This window comes from Uloborus diversus, chromosome 2 (assembly GCF_026930045.1).
Source record: "Uloborus diversus isolate 005 chromosome 2, Udiv.v.3.1, whole genome shotgun sequence".
Lineage (NCBI taxonomy): Eukaryota > Metazoa > Arthropoda > Arachnida > Araneae > Uloboridae > Uloborus > Uloborus diversus.
The window spans coordinates 132,836,244-132,864,194 of NC_072732.1; the positions used below are offsets into that span (position 1 = coordinate 132,836,244).

The window sequence follows — 27,951 nt, forward strand, 5'->3', positions numbered from 1 at the left end:
AAAATATTTTTATTTATAAATCACGAACATTTTTTATCCATACTTTACGAAAGCACTTAATTTGTGAAAGAATTTATTAAATTGCAATCGTTTATTATTTTAAGTAGAATGGGGTCGTTTCCAAAATTTTAAAAGCATTTTTTTCTGAAAGAACATGCTTAAAAGCATAGGATGTGACCATTTTTTTAAAAATAAGTTTCATATTTTTAAAAAATTATTTTAATATGTGCGCTTTTATTTTTTACACTTCTACACATGACATCCCAAGTGACAAAGTACCATTCACTGATGCCATTAGCGCAGAGCGCAATATTTAATTCGCTTCTGAAAAATTATAACCTGGAGACGCGGTAGACAGCAAGCGTAAACATTCAGCGGAGTAGTGCCAAAGTTCATCACTTGTGACGTCATAAAGACCACGCCTTGTTTGAAAACTCGGACATTTAGAAAAATTAATTAAAAATTAAACCTTTTGAAAATAAAAGTTTTTCCTCGCTCCATATTACGTTTTTGCTCATTCTAGCAACTTCAGTGACTAAAAGTAGTACTTTTGACTGATGGGAAGAACCACATTAGTTTTATTTTCTTATCGTTTCTTAGAAGCACAACCAAAAACATAAAAGTATGAATTAATAATGAAAATAATGTGCTTAGATTCACAGATTCCTTTCTATCAAAATTAAAATCATTTGCATTTCTTGTTTCAAATGAAATGCCAAGTACTTAACATATTCAGAATTCACAAACTAAATTAGACCGTCCTGTCAAGCAATCAGTGACTTTCGTCAGCATTAAGTTTACGAATAATTTTATTTCATTCCGTATTCATAGAGTTATTGAACTTTATAAAAAAGTTGAAGTTTCTCCCATTAACTTTTACGTTGCATTGTTTTTAAATCCAAAATAACCTTAAAATGATCAAGTAAAACTATGCATTTCTTACATGTTTGATGTAAAAGAGAGTACCAAGATGATTTAAAAAGAATCATGCGATTTCAAACGTGTATGTTTTAAGAGTAAACAAGGTACAATTATGATTTTTTTAGATACTTAAATCCTTTAAACATAATCTATGCTGGGGGGGGGGGGGGGGGATTTACCATGTCGCAAATGCGGAGGGCCCCGAAAGGGATTCCAAAAATGTGCATGATTAAAGCTATACACGTTGTAGCATTTCAGCCACAGAAGCAATTGCTGCAGTTATCCAATCTTCCAGTTCATCAAGAATAGTAAGGTTAGTATCAACACAGCATCCTTTAGATATTCCAACAGTAAAAAAAACATATGATGTTAGATCTGGTGAACTGAGGGGGGGGGGGGCAATCATAAAGTGTTAAAGTACCTCTCTCTTGAACACCAATTTGACTAACTGAATAATCAATGACAAAAGGGGCAAATACGATACACGCATTGACATTTAGCGGTAGTCAATTGAAACTTTAGGATTCTCATTTTCCTTTCATTCAAGCTCCACCAAAGCCTAACATTAACAAATCAGTATCCTTGTAAAACCCCACTATTGTTTTTAAATCACCCTGTGCTTTAAAACTTGATGCGAATCTACCCGTTGAAAGAAGATTTCGAGTATCATTAGACTTCAAGTTTTCCCACATAGCTCATTTTTTTTGAAAATTGAAAAACTCTATAAATAAATAAATCTATGAATAAAACAAAGAATGTATATGCATGTCGGATTTGGACCAAATTTGGCAGGGAGGTACTTGGGCACCCGAGAAGGGACGTAGGGGGTTTTTGAAAGCAAGAAATAACCAAACCGTTCGAATTTTAACTTTAGGGCCCGAAAACGGCATTAAATGGCTCTTTCTACCCGAAATAATTACCCGATCAGTTCAGATTTAGTGCCACTTGAAAGACCGCGAAAATTACCCCTGAAATTGATTTAATTCCTTCGAATTACAAAAAAAAAAAAAAAAAAAAACAATGCTGTAAAATCACCAGGAAAAATTTTAAAGCATTTTTAAGCCTAATGGAACAGAATTTCATATCGGAAAATTATCGTTTGCTCGATCTCATTTTCATTAGCGTGATTCAGAAGGCTGTCACTTTTTTTTCCTCGACTATGACCAAATAAAATTTTGTTTTTGTTTTGAGGGAAAATTTTCTGCTTTTGAGTATTATTTTGGCGATTTATCTTTTTTCTTTCTTTTTTTTTTCTTTTCCTTTTTTTCTTTTTTTTTTTTTTTTTTGTATTGCCAGCAGAAGACAATCTGGAAAGTTGCGTTTACTTTGTTCGTGAATTTTTGATTTTCCGTTTTCTTTCTTTAAGAAGGATTATTTTGACAGGAAATTTACAGTATTTTTTTTCTCTAACTGAAGCCTGATTGCTAAACATGCGTCACTTGACATTTCTTTTATTTTTGATGTAGACCGTGCAAATCCGGGCAACGCCGCTAGTAAATAAATAAAAACTGTTCAAATAAAGTACATGTAACTCAAAACTCAGGTGTCCCGCCAAAGAGTTTGGAGCTAAAAATAATGTTTTGTTAGTTGGACTATTAATTCAAAAGCTATTTGGATGGAGGCAGACACGCAAGTCACATAACTCTTTTTTTCCATCTAAACAACTATTTTAAAACTCCTGTTTTAAAATACTATTTGAATTGATTAATACACCTTTTTCATCCTTTTGTTATTTAGAAATATTTTAACTTTAAGACTTTTTTTTGCGTGGTTTTATTTAGAATCGAATATTTAAAAGAAATCTAGAGAAAGATGTAAAAAAGAGATAAAAAATGAGTGGCATGAACGAAGGCTGTCTACCGTGAAGAATGTCTGCACCCCTTCCATAACTTGCAAAAAAAGTGAAGCACTAAATAATAAACACATTAAAAATAATCAAATAAGCTCAAGAACGTTTGCTTTCTAGAATGACCTGCAAATTGAAATTTCAACAAAAAGAGTTTCTAAATATCGTAACTAGACCGCCAGCTCAGTCATTTTAGCCGAGGGCTGCAGTTTCGTGCTTATTAGCACTCATCAGCCCGGCGTAGGAAGTGACTGAGCTGGAGGTGGAAAATCTCTTGAAGAAGCCAAGAGTGCCAAGCAAAATGGTAGCTAATATAGAATTAGCATTGACCAGACGAGTGATCGAAGCAATGGTTCGGTTCAACTTGAAGATTGAAGGCAAGGCATGGTAGTATATTCAGTTTTACTGAATATACCATGATATGAACTGTATATACTAAATGTATCATGCCTTGCCTTCAATCTTCAAGTTGAACCGAACCATTGCTTCGATCACTCGTCTGGTCAATGCTAATTCTATATTAGCTACTAGTTTGTTTGGTACTCTTGGCTTCCTTAAGAGGTTTTCCATTTCCAGCTCAGTCACTTCCTATGCCGGGCTGATGAGCGCTAACAAGCACGAAACTGCTGTCCTCGGCTGGAATGACTGAGTAGGCGGTGTATTTCATGTATTTCTGCCTTATCCCTGGCTATAGGGCGGTAAGTTACTGAATCGTAACAAGAATTCAACATGTTGCTGAATTCGTTTTTGTTTCATAAAAATATTGTGGAAGCAAACCATTTACTTATATACACTTTGATAGAATTAAGATGTTTCCGAAGCAATATAATTTTAAGGTTATGAGATCTAATCGATCTAATAAATACACATTGGCAAAACATCTGCTGTGAACACATACGTTGAAATTTCTACAAAAGAAAAATGATAAAATATCGTGCAATAAACTGGCATTTTAGAAAAAAAAAATGCCCGTGTAAAGTAAAATATGAAAATAACTAAATTTATGAGAGAAAAAACATGGAAAAGTGCTGATATCATAATAAATTAGAAAATGTGAAAATTTCAGTGTCAGCTAATACATAAAATAAATTTGCGTCACATCTTCTGACTTTATCTTATCTATGTTTCTTTTGAAAAGCCAACCCTTTATTGAAAACGAATGCAATCAGAAGCATTTCTCTTTGTTGTGGCAACAGTAAATGATGCTCAGCTACACTGGTGTTCGCTTTTAACGGAGTTGTTGCAAAATCTTTCTCAAAATTGCAATCAATAATACAATCCATAAAGAAAGAGCTGGAGCTAGAATTCTTTTCGAAGCATTTATAGAGACAAATACACCAACACTTTTTTTCCTTATTAAACACACATTGGCGCCAGTTTTCACATAGCATTGGCGAGAAACATAGCGAATTTTTTTCATGGTAACCCAGTGCATATTTTGACACGATAATTCGTGCTGACCAGACTGTGAAAAATATCGGATGGAAATTGAAGGCTACAATGAATCGGACGGAGACAAGGGAATGACAGTTAGCTATTAATGAAGCTTCAATTTTTCGGGAGAAAATGGGCATGAGCAAATGGGACTGCATTGACTTTTCTTAATGAACAGGTAAGAATGGTGTGTCGAACTTTGGATGTGCCTCAGATTTTTTTTAAGATTTACTCTTTCTTTTAAATTTTTTTGTGGGGGAATGTAGGGCAGAGTGAAATAATTACGATAGCTTACCTTTTCAAAATGAGCAAACTGGAAATTTATTTTAAAAATTACTGTACGTAAAGAAAGGAAAATGAATTTTGTAATAAAACTTACATCGAAACATTTTTTTCCAGTAAATTTGTACTTCTAATAAAAATGAAAAATGTAAACTTTTTTATGGGGCTAATTGAAAAATGAAACATTTTTATAATGAAATATTTTCTGTTTATCTATTAAAAATATTTTTGATAAAATGAATCAATAAAAAAATGAATGAATAAATGAATAAATAACAAAACATTAAGCGAATAATATAGGAATAGCTAAATTAATATATGAAAAAAATAAAAGAGTTAATAAGTAAGAAAATAAGTGAACGAATGAATAAATATACAGTTGACTCTCTGTTTAACGACTTTCAAGGGACCACAAAAAATCGTCTTTAAGTGGAATGCGTCCTTAAATAGAATGCTTTTAAAACTACAGTGGAGCATCCGGGTCTGTGAAAAGCTGTCTTTAAATAGAGAAAATCGTTAAATAGAGAGCCAACTGTATATAAGTAAGCTAATGAGAGAGAGGCATGTGATGAATTAATGAATGAGTACGTAGGTAGAGAATGAATAAATAAACGAAACTAACTATTTCACCTTACTTTATTTACTTTGCCCTTGATTAATTGTACAAAACTTTAAAAATAAAAATAAGCTTAATATTGAATAGATAATTAAGATCTATTAATATACTTCACAGAATATTAATAGATCTTAATTATTGTTTAAAATGTTAAAAATCTGAACTTTATCGTTTGTAATAACAAAAAAAATATTTTTTTCTTACAACAAAATATTACAAGTTGTATCAATTTTTGAAACTTTCTTGTATTATCATATGTTTTAATCTTTAGAGGTAACTTTATCCTGACTGAAATAGACTACATGTGCTACCACACAGTTAAAATTTTACCGGATAGGTGACAGAATCATCACAGTAAATATCTCAACTTTTCACTTTCCCCACATTTCCCTATTCTCTGCTTCGAATTTTAAAATAGGTTACGCAAAGAAATACTAAATGCAAGAAAATAGATGAACCTGATTTCGTTTAGAATAATTGCTTTTAGCTAAAAGTGTTTCTCAAGAAAAACGGTTTTGTATGAAATTTGTTTTGTAATACTAACAGATTGTAATATCAATCCGTGTAATAGCAAAACAGTGATCAGTATACATCGATACGATGATCAGTACGATGATCAATATACATCGTCGCTTCAGAGCAGGAGTAAGATATCTAATCCCAGAAATAACACTAAGATATCTTACTGTTGCTCTGAGGCGACGACATACTTTTAGAGTGGAACCATGAAGTAATCCGAAGTTACAGCAAATATTGTGGGACATTTGTTTTTTGCAATTTTTGCTAAACGATGTTTAAAAATTTACGACACTTTTTCTTTTACAAAGTCCAAAATGTTGACAAATAATATATAATTTTACAGTTTTTAAATAAGTGTAGAATAAAAAAATATAGAGGTAGCTGAGGTGCGACAGGAGTAACCATTTTGAAGAAGAAAACAATAAACTGCAGCATATAGGGGAGTGTGGCCCAAAGCGGGTAGGTTTTCGAAAAACGCTCGAAAATTGTAGTTTTTGGATTTTTATCGTAACAATTTCGGTTTTATTTCCTGACAGGGTTTTTGAACTTCAAAATAATAAGTGATTTTTGTATTATTTCAAATCCAATATTTATTTATTATCACACATTACAAACACTTGAAAAACCCGACTTGCCCTACCAGGGGAGCCAAAGCGGGTAAGTTTTACTAATTGTGATTTGGTACATTTGCCAATCAAATATGAAGTTATAAGTAATTAAAATAATTGACTAGCTACTTGCCATTATAAAAAAATATAAAAAAGTTGTACTTATACAGTTTAAAGTTAGCACATTTATTTATAAAACATAAATAAATAACTGATTAAATTAATACACTAATTAGTTTCCATCCTAAAAAAATAACTTTTTAAAGTTGTACTTATCCTACTGAAGTAGAAAATCTAAGTCAGCACATGTGTCAAGAAATTCTAAATAAATACATGATTAAATCCTATACCCGTTTTGCCCCACCCGTTTTGCCCGAAGACACGTTTTTTATTTCAATAGTTATAACCTTAAATTTAAAAAAGAAAGAAACAGAATGACCATCGTAGTTTGTAGGTGGATGGTGTCAGAATAACGTAATATTATTGACAATCAAAAAAAAAAAAAAAGCTTGTATTCGACTAATCATATGTTACAAAACTTCATATATTTTTTAAAGAAATGTATCGTTTTCTTATTTTAAGCCTGGTTGCCCATGCCGTTTCACTGCTCTTCGCTGCGACTGATTAAAACTCGGAGGTGTTCGGGTAAACACGACATACGTATGCATCACCGTTTACACACCATGGGGGGGGGGGCATACAAAGGCTTACCCGCTTTGGACGACCTACCCGCTTTCGGCCACGCTCCCTTAAGTCGGCATTTTTTCATTTTCCATGGAAAATAATGAGTTTACAAAACTTATGAATTACAAGAAATCAAAACAATTTGAGGTAGTGTTTAAAACAAATATAGAAAAAAAAAATGATTTTTCTAATCGGGAGAACTCCAACTATCCGAATCGATTGGGACTCCATTCGGATCCTAAAAAATTTGGATAATTGGATTTTCTAAGATTACAGTCTTTTTTAATTCATTAATGTGTGTATGCTGAAAAATGGGAGAGAAAAACTGTTTAAAAAAAATAGTTTTTCATTAATTAAATGAAATGCATCATTTTTACATATTAATGTTACCAAAATAGAACTTCCCTATGAGACGGTTACTCATCCTCCCAATCATGCTTGCACTGTGTCTACACTAGCTTTGCGGAGGGATGGAAAACTGTGCAGTCTGAATCATTATTTGGAGAATCGTAGTTCGTTTTCGTCTATTTTTTCCCTTCAATTTTGAAAAATGAAAATTGGATCCGGATTATCCTCTAGTCGGATCGTCGGAATTCGGATAATTGTAGTTCTACTTTACTTTAAGGAATATCCCTCCCCCCAAAATCAGACTGGGACCAAGAAGGAATTAGCAGCTACAACCTACAACAAATAATGCTGACATTTTTATGCAGAAATGACATGTATTTGCTGCGCTTCAAAAAATATAGCTTTTTTTTTAAGTGACAGCTATCTTAGAATAAATAGGTTAAGAAAACTTTTATGCTAGATGAAAACCCGTAAAAAACTATCCCAGATCATGTTTGTTGGAACTATGGGTGACAGTTCGCTTAGAATAATTGTTTCTAAAAGATTCAAAAACAAATTATTTGAAATAGTTAATTCAATACAATATATTGTACGGATTAATTGTCGCCAACATGAAATTTCAGTGTAACATTTGTGATGAATAATTCTCATCAACATGAATTTTTATTATAGAATAAAAAATAAGCATCATCTTTTTTAATTCAACAAATTTGCTTTGATTTCACTTGATTTGGTGAATATTTCTTGGCGAGTTTTGCATGGTAAGACCGACAAGAACCAAATCATACCGAAAAATCGTATTAGAAGAAGATTAGAATTACAAACGTAGGAGATAATTGGTGAAGATCCATTTAATACATACATTTCCTTTTTTTCAGTTCATTCTCTTTTTTATATTAAACACCGGCATATGTATGCTATATAGTTATAGTTAAACATTAAATACATTCTGATAGCAGAGTAAATGAAAGCAAACCAAATTTTTATTACTTTACAAGTAATAAAATTTTTTTTACTGTTTATTAGTTTTGTTCTGTAAATTTTATTAACTAAACAAATTAACTGAAATCTGCCATTGTCAATTTAACAGCTTCTGTCGCTGTTTTATCAAACATTTAAAAATCAGTGAAAATTTTCAGACACACAATACTAAAAAACAGAAAATATTAACTGAAATAAAAAAGATTTTAGTTTACTATGATTTTAAAATGAACTAAAAAGTGTTAAATAATTTCTCTTCCCTTCATGTAGAATTAAAGCCCTACACAAATTCGCAACATCTTATAGTTTGTCCAGAAACTTTGTGATTGGGAATTTTCAGTGAGTATCAAAATATTTGTAAGATTTGCTTGTTTACTACGTAACTGTAAAAAGTGTGTGATGAAAATCAATTTGAAAATCAATTTGAAAAGTAATAACTTAGTTAATATTATTTTCATTATACCAAAATTCGTAAGTTAACTTTTAAATGCGCCACGGAAAATAGAACAACAGCATCAAAATATAAAACACACTTTATATCATCATGCTATCTGTAATTTTATTCACAAATAAGTATCGTTTCCTAATTCAATGTGTGAAAGATTCCAGTTCTTACAGTAAATAGTTTCAACAATCAAAGATTTTCTTTTTCAAACTCATTTTTTTAGTTAAAAACTATCAAGCTTCCAACCTAGGAACTGACAGTACCAGATCCAATTTGGAAGATACTGTTTTATAGTTGTATAGAGAGCTTAGTCATTTCCTAGTAGTCAACGTTTTTGTGCGTAGCAATTTTTTTTATTTACAGGTAAACTAAATTATCTCAAATTTTTATTACTCTCGTAACTAAAAAGAGATATTTATTATTACGTAATAATACATATATTTGTTGTAGAAGTTTGACATTTTGGTTTTATGAGTACAATGAGCTCAATCAGTCTAACAACATACACTACTAATTTCATTAAGAAAAATTTATGAGCTATGTTGGTTACGGTTGTGACGTGTTTTAGGTCCAAATCCATTTTTTGTAGGATCTCTGCCAAATTTGCACAGATGTTCTTTGATATTCAGAAATTCATATATGGGGTTGTTCCCCTCATTGGGGGGGGGACCCCGATAGGGGACTTTCCTTATACAAATTAACAGTTTCGTCGCATCTTTGCCAAATTTAGCACAGATGTCCTTTGATGCTCAGGAATAGGAATTTTAACCAGAAAATCAGTGAAACGAAATCGTTCGCCGATGAATAACAATGACAATTTTTCGAATTTTAAAAGCATAGTTTCGTGGCAAAAAGTTGCAGAGTTTTTTGTCAGCATCAATTAAATCCACGAGACAGTTCAAGAAAGAAAGAGTACTCGATACAGAAAAAAGAAACAAGTTAAAGAAAAAAAAAATTGACGCCACAGAGCTTAAAACTTAAAACATAGAAAATAGCAATGAACAAGACAATCTTCATGTCGTTTGCGAAAATTTGCATAAGGTGTCTGTTACTGATAGTATTTTGAAAGTAGGCAATTTTATAGAAACTCTTTACAAAGATGTTATCGATAAACAATAGAAATTCAGAGTCCAAGTCAAAGATGAGGAAGGGAATTTATTGGAACTGAAATATTTGAAGAGACTGCGACTGGTGTAGAATATTTCTGAAGAAGTTTCGTATGGAACAAAAACTCAACTAAGTTGGGAAGCTTCCACAGTCTACAATAACAAGTATAAACTCGAGAGGATATCTAATCTTCAAATGAACTTATTGGAAAACCTTCCTGCTGAAAATTTCATATAGTAAGGGCTTATATATCTAAAAAATATGTATAATAACTTGTGTTTTAACATCAATATATATATTGAAAAATGTTGAGCGTGCCACACTCGTAACGGCAATCAAAAATTCATAAAATTCTATTTTGTTCAAAAATGCTTAGTTTTTTTTAATATAAAAAAAAAGATCTGGATCACTTAGAAATTGTTTTAAATATACATAAGATCAAAAGTACAATAGATGTACAGAAAAGGGGTATTGTTTCATGACATTCAAAAAACCATGTCTTTTTTTTTTTTTTCTTGTCACACCCGTAACCACACATTTAGTAGATTTTTCTACAACTTCCACTAATAATCTGAAACTAATATCAGGTGATAATTATGTTGGACGTGAACTATAGTTCCTTATTTTCATCAAAACTTCAACAGCGTTTTTAAATAAAATAGGCGCTACTGAATCTGTGTGAATGTCACGACCGTAACCATGCAACAGTTATTTGTCGCGTGTGTCCCACGTTTTACTTTTTAAATTTTACAAGTATTTTGATAGCTATTAAAATTCACAATCTCAATTTTTACAAGCTGCAAAAATTCGGAATCTGTATTGGACTTAAAATCGACATGACAGTTGATGAAAATATTTTATAGTTCGTTTTAAATAAATGGTAACTTGAAACGTTTTTCATTTGAATTATTTTTTGGTCTTTTAGATTTCCTTACACCTTAAATCAAATTTTGAAGTTTTTTAAGTCTTTAATATTTCTGAGCTAAGTTTAACAGATTTTTCTCTACATTATGCCAAAACAGTAATGCAGAAATTCTTTCAGTACAATGTTCCAAGAAAGGAATTCAACCTTAAAGGCACCAGAAGTCGATATGAGCTGAAAAATTGTAATTCAGATGCAATTTGGCATACGTCACGCTCAAATGCAGATCAATACTATCGACATTTTTTTGTTTGGAATAAGACCTTAAATTGGTCAAGGTTTGCATGCAAAGGTTGAAATGAACACTCTGGTTGTCACGTGAAACCGGACACGAATGCAGTTGTCTAAGGTTTGTTGAAAAAAAATTGCATTCCACTCCCCTCATCTTTTCTTTGCAGAGCGCTCTTGGAAAATCATAGTTCCCAAAGACGTATCTTCCATTTGTCTGGCACTTGTTCAAATACTTAAAACACAACTTTCATAATGAAGACATTGCGATACATGTAGTATTTTTTGAGATTTATGTATTTACCATTCTAATGTTGTGACAGAGTTCCTACGTTATGAACGAATGTAGAATCAAAATAATATTTCTAACCGTTGCAAAATGCATGTGCAACTGAAAAATAATATTTTAATCAATTGTAGATTCCGAAGGTGTTAGTTATAATTAACCTGTTGGCCACTTCCACGCTCTAGTGCAGTAGCGACCAACCATTTTTAACCCGCGGGTAGCACTTCAAATTAAGATGAACCTCGTGAGCCAGAACGCATTAGCTGACATTTTTCGAGATAACATGAGAAATATGGAAAATGGGGAATGATGTCGGAGAAAATACGAACAAAGATTATTATCATTATTGAGCTACTTGTTTCATTAGTACTGAGTTTGAGTCTGTTTTTCAGAACCCAGTTTCTGAATATTTGGCTCCGAAATTGAAGCATTGTGATAAAAAAGAAAAGAAAGAAAAAAAAAAAAAAAAAAAGATTTCAGACGTGGTGAAGTAGAAAAGGAGTCTGATTGGCTGCAATTTGGTGGGGATTACTGCAGGAGTGTCTAGGGCATTTTGTTGGTTGTTTTGGAAGGTTCCCCAGAGCGCGATTTTTGATTCGTAACATTGAACATCTCAACGGCCACATCATTTATGGAACGTGGGCTGTAGATTGGAAATCATTACTCTAGTGCAGTTAGAATCTCAGGGAACACTTCTTAGGGGACTCACTATGCCATAACAGACACATGCAGCATTAATTGTTAACAGTTGCTATCCAAGCTTGCCGGAATGTGGTTTTTCAGAAGAAAAAAAACTTTGTAGTATGAAACTTTACCTGCCACATCTACCATTGCTGATAATGAATACTTTTAGTGTATTTTTTTCCAAGATTGACCAGCCTTGTAGTTGGGCGTTTTGTCCATGGGTTGGATAGCTTCGACGATTTCTTGGCGGCCACTTTTGCTCTCGGACCTATTCATCGAGCGACGCCACTTCCGATTAGTAGTGATTTCTTCTGTCATTCCGAATATAATGTCTCTCTCTGGTCTCATCCCTGGTGAGATCCAACTAATGGCGCAACTAATTTTAACAGATAGTGAAGAGTAAAGTATAAATTATTTTGTGACACCTTCATAAAAAGTTTCTGAGCCTTACAGTCGAAACTTGAAGGGCATATATATTCAATACTATTAATTTTTTTTTTTATTTCCGAATAATTTTCATACCTTTAATTATTTAAAAAGTAATCCATTGAATGTATTTCTTTTGAATTTAAGGAGCACATATATTATTATTTTTTTTAATTTCCGAATAATGTCCATACCATTAATTATTCAAAAAGTAATGCATTGAATGTCACTATTGGTATTATCCAGAAATGCATCAAAACCCAAAAAGCACATACAAAAAAAATAAATAAATAAATAAAAATAAATGAATAAATAAATAAATAAATAAGGAAGAAGAATTTTCTCATGTATTGATTGGTGTTTTCCTTTACATAATTTTTTTTTGCTTGCATATTTAATGAAATGCAAAAATGTAAACAGTTTTCATAGAACATATTTAGAAACATAATCTTCTCAAGTCTTCATTAGTCGTCGTAACTTTTTCGCACGCGATCTTATGAAAGTTACAAAACTAACTAGATGGACCCTTGCACTACATCATAAGCACGCTACATTCGAAATACATTGCAATTTATGCATAATTGAAGCAAATATCTATAAATGAGTGTCAATTTCGCGTAAGGAACACTTAAACAATTTATTCATGTAACATATTGACAGAAATATGTATAATATGAATGAAGTGGTACATAACCATAAATAGCAAAACTTTAAATACGGTTTTTTCTCCCATTAACTAACTATTTGTACATGAGAGTCATTTTAAAAAAATCTTTAATCTCTGGTAATAAAAAGGAGTTAAACTTAAAAAACATTTGCATCATGAATGTAAAGCTTTTTTTTTTTTTTTGTCTTTTATTGGGTAAGTTTTGATAAGCTGTGTTCTTTTAGCGAATGTTTTATACAGTACTAGCATACAGTACCAGCACAACTTTGCCCGTAGTAAAACATTAAAAAGTCATTTGGTTCGCCTGTATATTTACAGTTAATGTCTACTATGCGTTAAGTTTTTTTTTTTTTTTTCAAGATCTTTTCATTCTTTTGGCATGTTTGAAAACTTAGCACGTAGCTTAACAAAAACCAGCAGAAGCCTTAGATATACATATTTTAAAAGATGAAAGAAATTTTCCTTCCTTGCTTAAAATGCAAAATAACATATTTTTACACAATTAAATACTGTGTAAAGAGAGTTGCAATAGCAATATTTTAAAAATTTACTGAACATCATTCCATAAAAACTAAGAAAATTAAAGCAGTGGACATTTTCTTAACAGTTAAAATATTTGAATTTAAACCTTTTTCAATAAACGAAAAGAATTTTTATCGCAGAAAAACTACGTTTTTAAAAATGTTTATGACAAAATACAAAAAAATAAAAAAACAAAAAGTAATGAAACAATCAAAGCGAGTAAAAGACGTAACCATGGTAATATACAAAAGTTAATTTCCGCTTCGAAAAAATTTTCCATTTTTCTTTAATTTTTGATTTTTTTCTCGAGTTCAATAATTTTAGAATCGTTTGGCTTGCTGATGGTAAGCCTTGACCTTTGGTTTTCTTTAAACGATTCCTCAACTCTCCTAATGCTCGTACTTCGAACAAACTTCTTATGCAAAAAATTCCAAGCTTTTGAATGACTTACAACTTTAAAACGTGAATGAAATATTTATTACCCACATTATCAAATTTATGTGAGAAATGGGCTTTAAATTGGAATAATAAAGAACAAAATCAAATTTTCCAAAAATCGTATCAAGGTGCACACACGTATGCTACAAACTAAATTTGTATCATATTTCATAAAAATCGACCGAACGGTCTAGGCGCTATGCACGTGTTTGAGATCCAGACTTAAAATATTGACAAACTGTCAGTTTTATTATTAGTAAAAAACATAATAAAAATCTGCATTTTTACACACAAAATGAAAATTTTGAAGATTAATATATAACTTTTTTGTGCTTTAAAAATAAACAGTTTACTTTTGCACTATTTCTAAAAGAAATATTTAATACTTTTAAGGGAAAATAATATAAATAAAATGCTTTCTCTTTCAGGCATCAAAAAATGTCATCTTCACCTGAAAGTAATCTCTTGAAATCTTAGGACTGAAGCATTAATCAAGCTTTCGAGAATGAGCACAAACACTGACATTTTGGATTTGTCTTATGAGGTAATAAGAAATGTTTCATAAAGTCCGAAGTATGTCAAAGGCAATGCGATGTAGTGCAGAAAAAAAAACATTCGTGCAAATTGCTAGTCCTCAAAGCTTAAGGATTTTTAAAATTATTATTGTGTTTTGGTTTTATTTTAGCAGAGGTTCAAGGGAGAATTTTCGCCCCGTGCGTCCTACCCGAAATAAACCACAGGGCCTCCAAAAAAAAAAAAAAAAAAGCTCCGTTTGTTTAAACTTGATTTAATCCTTCTTGTGACTTAACTCCAATAGTGAGAAAAAATACGAATATCATCCTCAGCATTCAATACGAATTACAAATTATAAATATTTTGTTAAATATATTTGCTATCTTTTCCTTCTGCTATCCATTCCTTCAAAAAATCGATTTTTGAAAAATTTGACTTAACGCCGTTTGGAAACAGAATCATCACATAGTTTTTTTCCCCCCGAAATAAGTGGTGTTACTATGAGACAATTCCCAATGCAGGCCGTTAAAAAATTTGATACACAATTTTTTTTTTCTCTAGTGCGATCCTCAAATAAAGCATCCATCACATAAAATACCACCGCCAGCTCAGTCATTCCAGCCGAGGACTGCAGTTTCGTGCTTATTAGCACTCATCAGCTTGGCATAGGAAGTGACTGAACTGGAAGTGGAAAACCTCGTAAGGAAGCCAAGAGAGCCAAACAAACATGCTAGCTAATATAGAATTAGCACAGTGCCAATTCTATATTAGCTACCAGTTTGTTAGCAGTACACAAAACAATCCGGAGTAGAATGGAAGACGCTGGTATCTCGATACGGCGTCCATTGCGATGGATTAGATTTCCGTCGATTGGATTTTTGCTGCACTTGATTAACTGGGTTGTGATGGACAGGAGGCGCGTTATCTTCAACGATGAATCCGATTTAGTCCCAGTGTTCATAAGTAACCTATTTCACTCCCTACCACGCCGTGTTTTATGTTGTGTAGCTGCTATAGGAGGCTATACTGCTTACGGTTTTGTAACCTTTATTGTGTCATAACTTCTTAATAAAACAATCTTTTGTTCTGAATTTGTAATCGTTTCCTTATCTTGTTATAGGCCACATCCATTTTAAGTTTCGTGAAGATCGTTCGTTTCCTTCTGGGTGAATGTATTTTTTTTTTTCGTGACAGAGTGTATTTCAACTTTTGAACACAGTTCAGTTTGCGCGACACTTAATCACTCTTAGTGATTCTGATTTTGAGCTGAAAATTTAAGTTTAAGTCTAAGCATTAGAAAACATTTAATGAGATTCAAAAATAGTGGGAAAAAAATATTTGTTCGTTTTTTCGAAATCTAAATTGCCCTCTATCGGCATTTTTTAAACTACACCTTCAAAATTTATTTTCAAGAAAATACTAATAAAAAGAATAACACCCTAAATAACACCCTTATTTTTGGCATTATATTGTCTGTCCTAATGTGTACTATCACCCCTTAAAGTTTTTCCCAAGATTTCAGAAACACCCTGTATTTTGGTATAAAGGAAACTACAAACATTTGGTACCAATTCTCAACTGTCACCAACGCAGGCCGAACAAGTTTCTTAAAAAATGTAAAAGTCGACATACCCTACTGAATAATCCCGAATGGCGGTTCATCTTGCATAAATACTTAAATTAGGAGTATTTGAAGGGGTTTTTCAAATTCAATTTAAAAGAAATAGCTATCTAGTATCGTAACTAATGTTAGGTACTTCAACTAATCCTATATAGTAGTTTTAGAGGACACTGGAGACGCTGTTTCCTACTTAACTTGATCGGAAACCAACTTATTCCTCCATAAATAAAAGGCAAAATAAGATGGAGAAATCTAAACATAATTGTTAAGCATTCAACAGTATCATTTGCGATAGTTGTAGGCACAGAATTATGGATTTAAGTTACTGAGACATTACGATGAAAGATATTTGTATAACTAAGTTTCAATAATTCGGTAGTTCATAGTCCAGCGTATTGAATTGAGCAGCTGCCGAGAAAATCAAATAGTTCAAAGTTTTAATCTGTATCCAGTATCCTGGATGAATTAGGTTTTCACTGAAACTGTCAGGTTTTGTGTTTTCACTTTATATGCCCTGAAGTCTATGAATGTAATTTATGTAAAATAATAACTTTTTTAATTTCAATTTTATTGCAGATGTCTGATCGCGATGAGATATTCATCGACGAAGCTCCTCTGCTTGTTTTCCGTGTCATAGGCTGCACAGTTGTTACTTTGCTTGTTGGTTTTACCATCATCATATATGTTACGTCAGGGTATGAGTATTATTCCAATGTATTCTTTGTATGTAATCAGTGAAATATTCAAGCGGATGGTTTTTTAAAAAACTCTGTCAATAATTAGAGACGTTGGTGTTGTTTTTTATCGTAACTGGTCTAGCCAATAGACAATACCAGCTCCGTGAGTTAGAAGAAGTTCAAAAAATCTAAAACAAGAAGAGCACTCAATCTTAAATCTTCCTTCTCTAAACCCAAGTTGCAGATGAGCTGATCTTTAGCAATTATCGAGTTGCAGCACTTTATTCGGATAAGAATCTTTTCGACCCTTGAGACATCTAAGGCACTAACTTTAAATGTCCACTAAATCTGCCGAAAGAACATATCTGCAGAAATGAAATTTTGAGATATTTGAAGAAACGCGTTTTAGATTCCTTACTAACAATAGCGGAATCTGAAATTTATGGTTTCTGCGTGCTTTATTTTCTGCGTAAATCAAGTACTCAATGTTGTACAATAAAGCAGGCTGAAATAATGAAATAAAAAGAAAAGAAAAAGTTGCTGATACTGCTCCTTCCCTTCTTACGACATTACTACTCTTGATATTGCAGTTTGTTGTTCATTGTTACCTTCAAAATTCAGAGCACCTCTCGGCTGCTTGCCACTGTATCAAATGTGTGCAGGCCAATACTTACAGTGGCTCCCAAACGTGTTCGTACACTTTGAAATTTTTTAGTAAAACCAAAATAATCCGAAACTGAATTCAAATATGAAGTCCAATATTTTTTCACATCATTCCTATGTCATTCTAAATACAACCCATTGGTTTTTTCAAAATTTTGACGGAACTTCTTTTTGAAATGGGTCATAAAACGAAGAGACAGAGAAATAACACGTCACATAAGTCATCGTACATTCGAACATTTTCGAATAAATTCATGATTAAAATTATCATATGCCGTTTTATTTATATTTTTGCATTATGTTGACCCTTATAAGTCATTTGGCTTTAGTTTTTTGTTTATTTATTCCTTAGTATTATGCTTATTACTATAAAATCACTGGTATTCGTAAAAAACCACAAACACCACTCAAAATTTCCCACAGTAGCGGTAAATTGGTTTGAAATGTCTCTAAATTAGTTAATTTATTTGTTTGTTTCGTAAAGTGCTGGATAAAATGCCTTAAAGAAAGGAATCGGACCGAAAACAAGGTCAACCGGCAAAGTTGACAAAACGTGATCGGATATTTAAAGTTAAAAAAATTATGAAAAATACACATTTGAGTGCTGTAAAAGTTTCTACATAATTAAAAGAAAAATTTTACGTTTAATTTTCACCTAAAATTTTCCGCCAAGTTCTCTGATTAGCTGGATTAAATGGGGCGTCTTCCCGCAGAAATTTTCTTGGTCGTGCGAAAAACAGAAAGCTTACGCTTTTCATCGCAAAATCAATGATAAATAAGCTCAAAACGTTTTGGAACAACGTCTTACTTACAGATAAAAATGAATTCAACATTTTTGGTTAATTTTTTGTATAATTGTAAGTAGAAGAAAAAAAATAGGAGCTTAATCTTAAGAACTTAGTTGGATAGGTTAATCAGGACGGTGGAGGTGTTCTAGTGTGAGGGTGCATATCAGCATCAGGACTTGGTAGTTTGTAATTTTTTGATGAAATAATGAATCATGCTGTTCCTTTAATTATTTTAAAAACCAATTTTGAACTCTTAGCCAAAAATTTGGTTATTGGAAACAACTTTGTTTTGTTTTTTTATCAAGATAACGATAAGAAGCACACGGTTTTCAACGTTTGCCTCTAGTGATTCGAAAATTGTCCAAAAGTTAAGAAAATACCTCCTCAATCTCCGGGTTTGAACTTAATGTAACGTGTTTAGAGATATATGGAGGCTAGATTACGAAAATACGGCTTCAAAACGAAAATAGAGCTAGAAACAGTAAGACTCGAAGTGTGGTTGAACACTTACTCAGAAATGACGCAAAAAAAAAAAAAGAAAGAAAAAGAATGAAATCTATTCCCAGACGTTAAAAAGGTGTTATGAATACTGTATGATATTCTACTAATCGATAACTTAGTAAAAAGTCAGATTATTCAATAATATATAGAGATTTTATAAAGTGTACGAAGACTTTTGTGAGATAAAATTTCCGGCACTTTTGGGTTTTTGATTTTTTGAAAATTAAGTTTTAATATTTTTTAAAAACTTTTCATGTAATTTTGTTAAAAATGATCATAGATTTTATAATTAAATAACTATTCCGAAATATTAATTCTAACCAATGAATTGGGGCTTATTTCGTTGAAAGTCGTAGGTATACGAAGACTTTTGGGAGCCACTGTATATATATATAGTTACTAGTGTATATTTCTTTCATTTCTATAAAATAATAATAATAATAATTAACACATGCATAGATAGATTTCACATATGAAATCTATCATGGAAGAGCACTAGTGGGGCATGTGGGTGTTTTTTCACCTAATTTCAGAAAGAAAAAAAATAAGTAAAAACAAAAAAAAAACCGACTTCGTAAAACCCAAAAAAAGAAAAAAAAAAAACTAAAAAGAAAAAAATATAAGCCCAGTAGTTTAGAATGTTGTTAAGTAATGGAGTGTGGGTCAAAGTGAAATGGTTAAGATAATTAAACTTTTTCAAAATTAACAAATCGGAAATTCGTTTTGAAAATTACAGTACGTAAAGAAAGAACATTGTATTTTATAATAAAACTTGCGTTGAAACAGTATTTTTAATTTTTGGTAGTAAGTTTGAGCCTTCAAAAACAAGTGGAATTTTTTTCCTTTTTTTTCCATAGGGCAAAGTGAAAAATAAAATGTTTTTCTAATGAAATATTTTTTATTCGATTACAAAACATATTTTTGATCAAAAGAATCAGTAAATAAAAGGTTGAATGAATAAATGAAAAGATAATGAAACAATAAAGAAACAATTAAATGAATAAATCAATTAATATATTATAGAAGAAAAATAAATGAGCGAGTAAAAGAATGAATGAATAAAAAAAAGTGAATGAATGAATAAATATAAGTGAATGAATAAATGAAGGAATGTAAATAAATTAATTAATAAGCGAAAACGTAAGTGATTTATATTAATGTTTGAGTGAGTAAATGAAACAAACTATTTCACTTTGCCCCATCCACTTTGCCCCGTATGTACTTGACTAATTGTACAATTTATTTTAAATACGAATAAACTTAATATTGACTAAACTAATGCTGCATTGAATATTAGGAGGACTCAATTAATATTTCAAACGTTAATAACAAGAACTTTATCATTTTATATTTACAAAAATAATTTTTGACTTACAAAAAAATGTTACAATAAGAGTATCAATTTTTTTAAACTGCCTGTAATACCAAAGTCTTGAATCTTCGGCGTTACTTTTTTCCTGACTGAAATAGACTACATATGATAATACATAGTTAAAATAATACCAGATAGGTAGAGCTAAGAGCTGAGCAAATATTTCACCATTTCACTTTACCCCATGTTTCCCTACTACTGAATAACTACACCATTAAAATAGCTTTATAATCGATACACACATAAGACAAATCATAAATTCAAAAGCAGAATAGAAGGATCAACAGTCGGGGTCCATTAAAATTTTACGGGGTTCCTTAATTAGTCAAAAAAGAATGGGACACGTCTGTTGATCCTTCTATTCTGCTTTTGAATTTATGATTTGTCTTATGTGTGTATCCACTATAAATCTATTTCAATTGTGGATTTATTCATTAGTGCTTAATAACATTTTAAACTACTTGACTTATATTTTTTTATAGTTTTTTTTTGGTTTTTACGCAGTTGGTTTTTTTGTTTTTATTTAATAATTATTTTTTATTTTGCACTTTTTAGTTGATTTTCATTGACTTAGTTATTGCGATTATAGGACGGTAAATTTCGCAATCTTGTCCTTTTATTGAGAGAGTTTATATCGTGAGCATTACTAAGTAACTTGCGGTGGTCTAAACTACTGATTGTTAGTCCCTTAGGAACCTAACTCGGCTTAAAGCTACATATGCTGGACCTTTAGCAAAAATGCGCGAACTTGAACCAACCACAGCTATATTAACAGCCTGTATAATTCACGAGCTCGGAATCGTCGTCAGTCAAATCTTTCTCGTAAAACTAAAAAAGCCCGGCAAGGAAGTACACGTCGCGAAACTCAGTTCCCTGAATCACGAGAAAAACAAATGCAACATGTTAGCGATGAAAATTGAATTAGTAGACTTATTAAACAAAAAAAATTCAGCGTGTGACACGATCCCGACTGAGAATACTGCGACTGGTTGTTGATATGGTGAATTTTGATTACTGTCATGTAATTAGTGGCACAAATCGATTGATGTAAGAATCATCAAAACTGACCTAGGCGTTTAGCCTCTACAACGCTACATAGGAGCAAACATACATACATACATACATAGACTCATAAACACATTACACTCCTTTGCGTCGTACACGCGCAGTCGGGTAAAAAAGAACGAAGGAATCTTGAAATTCTGAAATGGGTGTCAAGTGGCTGATTTTTTTTTTTTTTTTGAAGGGGGAGGTTGGGGGGAGATTTTTGCTGTTAAAGTCATTATATTTGTGTATTTCGAAAGTGAAAACTGTGGCCAAGTTTGAAGAGGAAAAACCATCTCATACAGTTTCTTTTTGCAGGGAGAACAAATTGCCTAGTATAATATTTAGGCATCCCCGTAGTTTCTTAGTGGTTTGACTAACAAGGTAGATGAAATATGATTGTTTCGCATTATGAAAGACCTCCAGTCACAGCGAAACATGGGGCCGGGGGGGGGGGGGGACATTTTATGATATCCTTATGCAGTTCTAACTAAATGCAGAAGACTTATGCAGTTCTAATGAGTATTTTTTATGTACAACTGCATAAAGTAAAGTTAATAGTCTTGACAGTTACTCATTTCTGTGACAAACATTGTGTGTTCAAATATTTCTGACTTTTGAAGCTGAAGGTTTTTTGGTAAATGAGGGTAGATATCAGCACTCATGTGAAAATAGATACATGAATTCACTAATCATTTGAAAGTTTTCAAAAGTTGTTCTTTTGTAGATCCTAATTGCTGCAGATCATCAAGTGGTTCTCAAATTTTAAGAGGCCAGACATTCTCGATTTGCCGAAAGGAAAACCAAATTTCGCCGAATGATGATAATTTTGCAGAAAAGAACTCCAAATTTTTCCAAATAAGGAACTTTTTAGAAGGTCACAGAGACCTCTCGTGCCCTCCTATCAGGAAGCCCTTGTCACTTTTTCTTCTTCTTCTTTAGGTGTGTAACAGCCTGTAACAAGTCTAAACTGCCTGAAAAGCACGCTTCCTCCAACTCAAAACAACTCTTTGCCAGTTTTTTATTTTTAGAATTTTGAGGTCGTTTTCGGTATTATCCAGTTTTTGAATCCCACAAGGTTTCTCCAAAAAACTATTCGTCTTAAATTTGCTTATTCTGGTAGGGTTATTTTCAGGAGTTCTAAAGACGTGGCCGAGTCATCTCAGTCTACTGCTTCGGATGACTTGTGTTACTTGAGGCTCTTTGTTAGTCTACATAGTTCAAAATTGCATCTGATTCGTCAACACCCTTGATCCTTAACATATCTGAAAATATTTCAGCGAACTTTACTTTCAAAAGTTTTCAGGGCGCGTTGGGTGTCTAAGTTTAAATGTCCAGGTTTCAGTTGCATATTGTAGCACGGGTAGAATAAGTGGCTTGTATAATCTCAGTTTAGTTTTTTGGCTGGCAACTTTGGACCTTAATTGTTTTTTCAGTACGAAAAACACTTATTAGCAAATTTTTGATTGGTTGTAAATTTAGGCTTTCAGTTTATTTTGGTCATTCATTATTTTTCCGAGGTATTTAAAGTAACTAACCTTTCAAAGGTAAGACCGTTTATGCAAAAAGGGATGTAGTTTCCAGGCGATTACAAGATTTCCATAAACTTGAACTTTATTATCATTAATTCGTAAACCAATCTAAATCAGTCTTTCTGTTTCAGGTTGTGTTGTGGTACCTACGCAAAATCCAACCCAAACATCAAAAGAATTTTCAAACTTTTAAAGCTGTATTAACTTAAAATTGAGTATCGTTACTAGGGATTGCAATACCGAACAAAGAATGCAATACCGGTATTCGGTATTTTTTTTAACGTGATACCGGAATACCGGTATTAATACCAGTATTAGAAATTTCCCAAAAAAACATTCAAAAACATAATGTTTCGTTGCCGTAATTTATTATTTTGTGTGAAAAGTGCATTGTTTGCATATTGTGAACTAAAACTTGTAAAATAAAGGAACAAATATCATTGTAAAAAACCAATAATAGCAAGAAATATATTGCATCAATTTAATTGCCAATAAGCCTGGAACTCAGTTCAGTGTTCAGTCAATTTACTTCTGTTAAAAATATTCTTTCTGAATTCACGCAGACCAATGCTACTGTTAATTATGTGCCATACACGTCCTGTAGCTGCCTGGAAGTCCTTCATCTTTAAATAATTTGATCTTTAACTTTAAATATTTTTTCTGAGTGTGCGTGTTTCGTTTGTACTGTGGGAAGTTTTTTATCATTATTATTTATAGCTGAACAGTTACTATTTTATCTGTAGCAAATGTTCTTTGAGCGACAATTCTTTTCTAGTATTAACATAATCTTCAACAATTTCCTCTTGGTCACAATAGGTTTGGTTTTGCTTTTTATTAACCCTTTGGTTTGAAATTGACGAAGAATTTGATCTATTTAGTTTCTCTTTATTTTGCGCTGTCTTTTCGAAATTCTTTACAATTAGTATATAAGCTTCTGCAAATATGTTCCAACTGATTATGCCTTTTACCTCTTTGCAAATGTTCAAGGTATTATAGGGCAACTTAATGGGTAACTGACTGACATTTTTACTGCTAAACAGTGTGTATTTTGTAACATTCAACGCAAAATATACGTTGTGCAAACGATCTTTTCTCCTGGATTATTGTATTTTTTTAAGCTAGATAAAATAGTATAATTGAATTCTTAAAAATATTTTTTGGATGATTAAAAAAAAAAGAATTTTTCAAAAGTACGGTAACTGACTGACAAGGCACTTTTAAAATGTCAGTCTGTTACCATTTTTTTAACTAATTTTTAAAAATCAACTGAAATGTATTTAGAGAATTTAATTTGATCATTAAATTAAGCTTAAAAAATACAATAATAGAGGAGAAAAAATTGTTTGCACGATGTATATTTTGCGTTGAATGTTGCAAAGTACACACTGTTCTGCTCTAAACATGTCAGTCAGTTACTTGTGGAATAGGGAAGTCTTCGATTTTTCAATTTTATTTTTATATGATAGAGTAACATGTATGAACATCATAGGGGAAAAAAAATTTGCGATACGATAAGTAGTTTTTTTTAAATTAATTTTTAAATTTCAATCTCTTGTGATGTCAAATGACATAGGAAGTGACGTCATGCTCTCTTCCGATAGGGGAGAAGCCGAAGGTCACGCATTCGACTTCGAAGACGAAATGTAAAAGGCTTATCTCCTCGCATTTAACTCCTCGCGTTTCTGGAACATTAAACCTCTCATCCTCTCAGAAATATTCGAATATCCTCAATTATGTTACATGAGGAAGATTATTTAGATTGTGCTTTAACGAATCCGGTCTCCATAGTGTGTTCAAAAGGATTATTGAATTTCTAAAAAATAAAAATATCTGCACGCGCAAAATGTTTCTAGCGAAAACAAGGGATCTTCGGCGGAAGGCTGCCCATTCGCGCCCTGTGACGTAGGCTCGTGACGTTTCAGAAACGCGGACTTTTGCGCGTGGATTTTTAAAAATTCATTAAAAATCAATCACGTTGTTTTAAAATTCGTCGATGGTGAATTTTTTAGTTTTGAGGGTCAATTAACAATATCCAATAGCCAAAATATGAACATTTAATAGGTTGCAACTTCCCTATTGCCCTATGAATATTATCTCGCTTGGTATAAAGCTGAATAGCAAGGCAGAACAGCACGCTACTTTCGGTGACAACAAATTACTGTTCGACTGTTTGTTATACCAATGAGAAATTTTTTTCTCAAAATTCGGTACAGTTGAAAGAATTATTTATATATATAATATATATATATATATATATATATATATATATATATATATATATATATATATATATTTATATATATATAATATATATATATATATATATATATATATATATATATATATTATATATATATATATATATATATATATATATATATATATATATATATATATATATATATATATATATATATATTATATATATATATATATTTATATATATATATATATATATATATATATATATATATATATATATATATATATATATATATATATATATATATATATATATATATATATATATATTTATATATATAGAAACATAATGAATTGCTGCAAAAGATGGTTGGAATAACTTGTTCACAACACATTCGCAACATTCGCAATCGCAATTAAAATTAGTTTCAAATATGGGACAAGTCAAGGATATGGAGAAAATAAAAACGTGATTCACATAAACTCACGAAAGTGCGATTCATCACACCATCTGCAGATGAAAATATAATTTTGAAATCTTTTCGCAACTTTTATTCATATATAGTCTGTAAATTGTGCTTTTGAAGCGAAATTTTTTCTTCAATATATTTATTTTGAAGCTGTCTCATCAAAAAAGAAATTTATACCTAAAAAAATCCCAGTAGATATATCGTCGCCTCAGAGCGGCAGTAAGACATCTTAACTGCAGGACAATAATAAAATACCCTACTGTTGCTCTGAGGCAACAATATCTAATTAGTTAAATTTGAAAACCTTTTGATTAAAAACCATTTATTATTTTTAGCTAATACCGAAAATACCGGTATTCTACTCCTTCAAATACCGGTATTACGAAATTGCAAACACCAAATACCGGTATTCGGTATTGCAGTCACTAATCGTTACTAAATTTATAATTATGTGTGGAACTGCATTTCAACTGCTTAAAAAAGTAGAAATATGTTAAAATGTGCCCCCCCCCCCCATCTATCTTTCATAAAAAGGAACAATCTTATATAGTCTACCTTGTTAGCCAGACTTCTAAAAAACAATGGCGGTGCCTAAATATTACACGAAACAATTCGTTCAGCCTGTAGTGTTAAATAATATGTATGATTATATCAATATCCATAGAATGCACACAATTTCTCACCAATTTTATTTTTTGAAATGTAAAATATTTTAATGTTAAATTCTCAATTCTGAAATCTGAATATTTTTTGTTTGTTTTCAATTATCTCAAATACTTACATTTAGAATTCCTTTTTTTTCCGCAATATTATTACTTTATCATGTCACATAAAGGAATGCTCAGGATGTAATTCACTTTACTGAATAGTAAGCAGCAAGAAAGCCTGATTTATCTGCATGACTTCATTGAAAGCGAAGTTTTCAGTATGATTTATACTGCAGTTTAAAGGAAACAGCTAGTTAAATTCAAGCATATAAGCAAACCTCAGCAAAAAGAATTTTTATGAATTTCTTTTATTATTTTCTTTTTAGAAACGACATGTCAACATGTCAACTCCTATCGAAACGTTTGCAGCATGGAATATATGGATATCGACGCGATATCATAGTTGCTTCTATGTAAAAATGTCGGCAAAAAAAAAAAAAAAGACATTAATTTACCAAAAAAAAAAAAGACGTTTTAAAGCTCTAAAACTGGGAAAATTTCAATATAGCTTTTGTAATACTTTTTTTTTAAACTATAAGTACTGAAACGGGAAATGAAAAGTTCTTGTAAAGAGAATATGTTGTTAATGAAAATAAGATCAGTAAGTGAAAATGAGATCAGTAATTTCTTACGATTAATAATTTAACTATATTTCAGGATGTTTCACCTAGACTGTTTAGCACAAATCTGTTCAGAAGTCTGCATTTTCGTTGCGTACATGCTTATCCTATTAACAACAACAGAAAAGTTCCGAATAAATCCAGTAAGTAGGTTTCAATTTTTGAAGCCATGAAATAATGTGGAGTGTTTATCCTATTGTTACAAAAATATCTTTCATTCTAGTATTTGTTTGCTGTAGAGAAAATTTCCAGTACATTTTTTTGACGCTAAGAAAATTTCAGAAGCATTTGATGAACAATTTTTTGTTGCTTAATTTCATATTATTTGGCTCTTTTTTTCTCCCTCCTCTCTTCGCTAGAGAAACAAAATTTTTTTACTGAGGCTAATTTAAAATCTTGTGCGTCGCTGATATTTATATAAAAATATTTTAAATTTTTATTGAGAAATATATGAAGTATGTAGACGGTTTAACTGTAATTTTTATGACATTTCTGTTTAGAAAATGAACTCCATGAAAAAACACTAGTTAATGTGAATTTTAAAAGCATAAAAATTTGTATGAGTTTTTGAATTTTCACTTACTTGTATTCAAGTGCAATTTGTGAATAATTTAACAATGATTTCTAAATTCATAAAAAAAATCAATTAAAAGAAATCACACTAGAACTTGAGTTATTGCAAATAACTATAGTTGATAGTAAAAAAAAAACGAAATTGAACAGTTTTTTTCAGAAAACAACATTTTAAAAAAATTATTAGATGAATTGGCAACATTAACTTTCTTCTACAAAATTCCAAAGAGGAAGCTACTACATTATTAAAAATTCAGGAAACTTTTATGGTAAATATTACTGTAAAATGGAGTATTTACAGTACAGAAAAAAATTACATTAAATTGTCCACAACGTTGCCAATTGATACACCACGTGACTTACAGTGTGAAAAAGAAAACACCGTACTTCCCCTTACTCGACGTGTCCCAGATTGTATGGTGGTCAGCAAAGCAGCCTGCCATTACGAAGGTCTCAACTGCGAATCTACTGCTCGCATGTTGCGTTTTTTAACTCTCGTTTAATTTATCGTAAACTTTTACAGTAAAATATGATTTTACGGTAAAAGGTACTGGCAACATTGATGCCACTAACTTTTATTGTGAAATGTCAGGATTTATTTTAACAGTGTAGAAAGTTTTGTAATTGTTCACTGGTTAGACGCGTCCAACCAGTAGGTTGGTGTCTCACTTTTCATTTAACCAAAAAATAAAAAATCTGAAGCA

The 27,951-nt window shown here is 31.4% G+C and overlaps 1 protein-coding gene across 1 annotated transcript in view; it reads left to right on the forward strand.

The window, feature by feature from the left end:
• The first annotated feature begins 4,249 nt into the window (after positions 1–4,249).
• The window catches only part of LOC129216546 (adhesion G-protein coupled receptor D1-like), a 40,957-nt gene continuing 17,255 nt past the window's right edge, over positions 4,250–27,951 (forward strand). The window contains 4 exon segments of the mRNA XM_054850760.1: positions 4,250–4,379; positions 14,393–14,508; positions 16,675–16,793; positions 26,712–26,817. Of these exon segments, the coding sequence (XP_054706735.1) occupies positions 14,470–14,508; positions 16,675–16,793; positions 26,712–26,817 (264 nt within the window). The 5' untranslated portion in view covers positions 4,250–4,379; positions 14,393–14,469.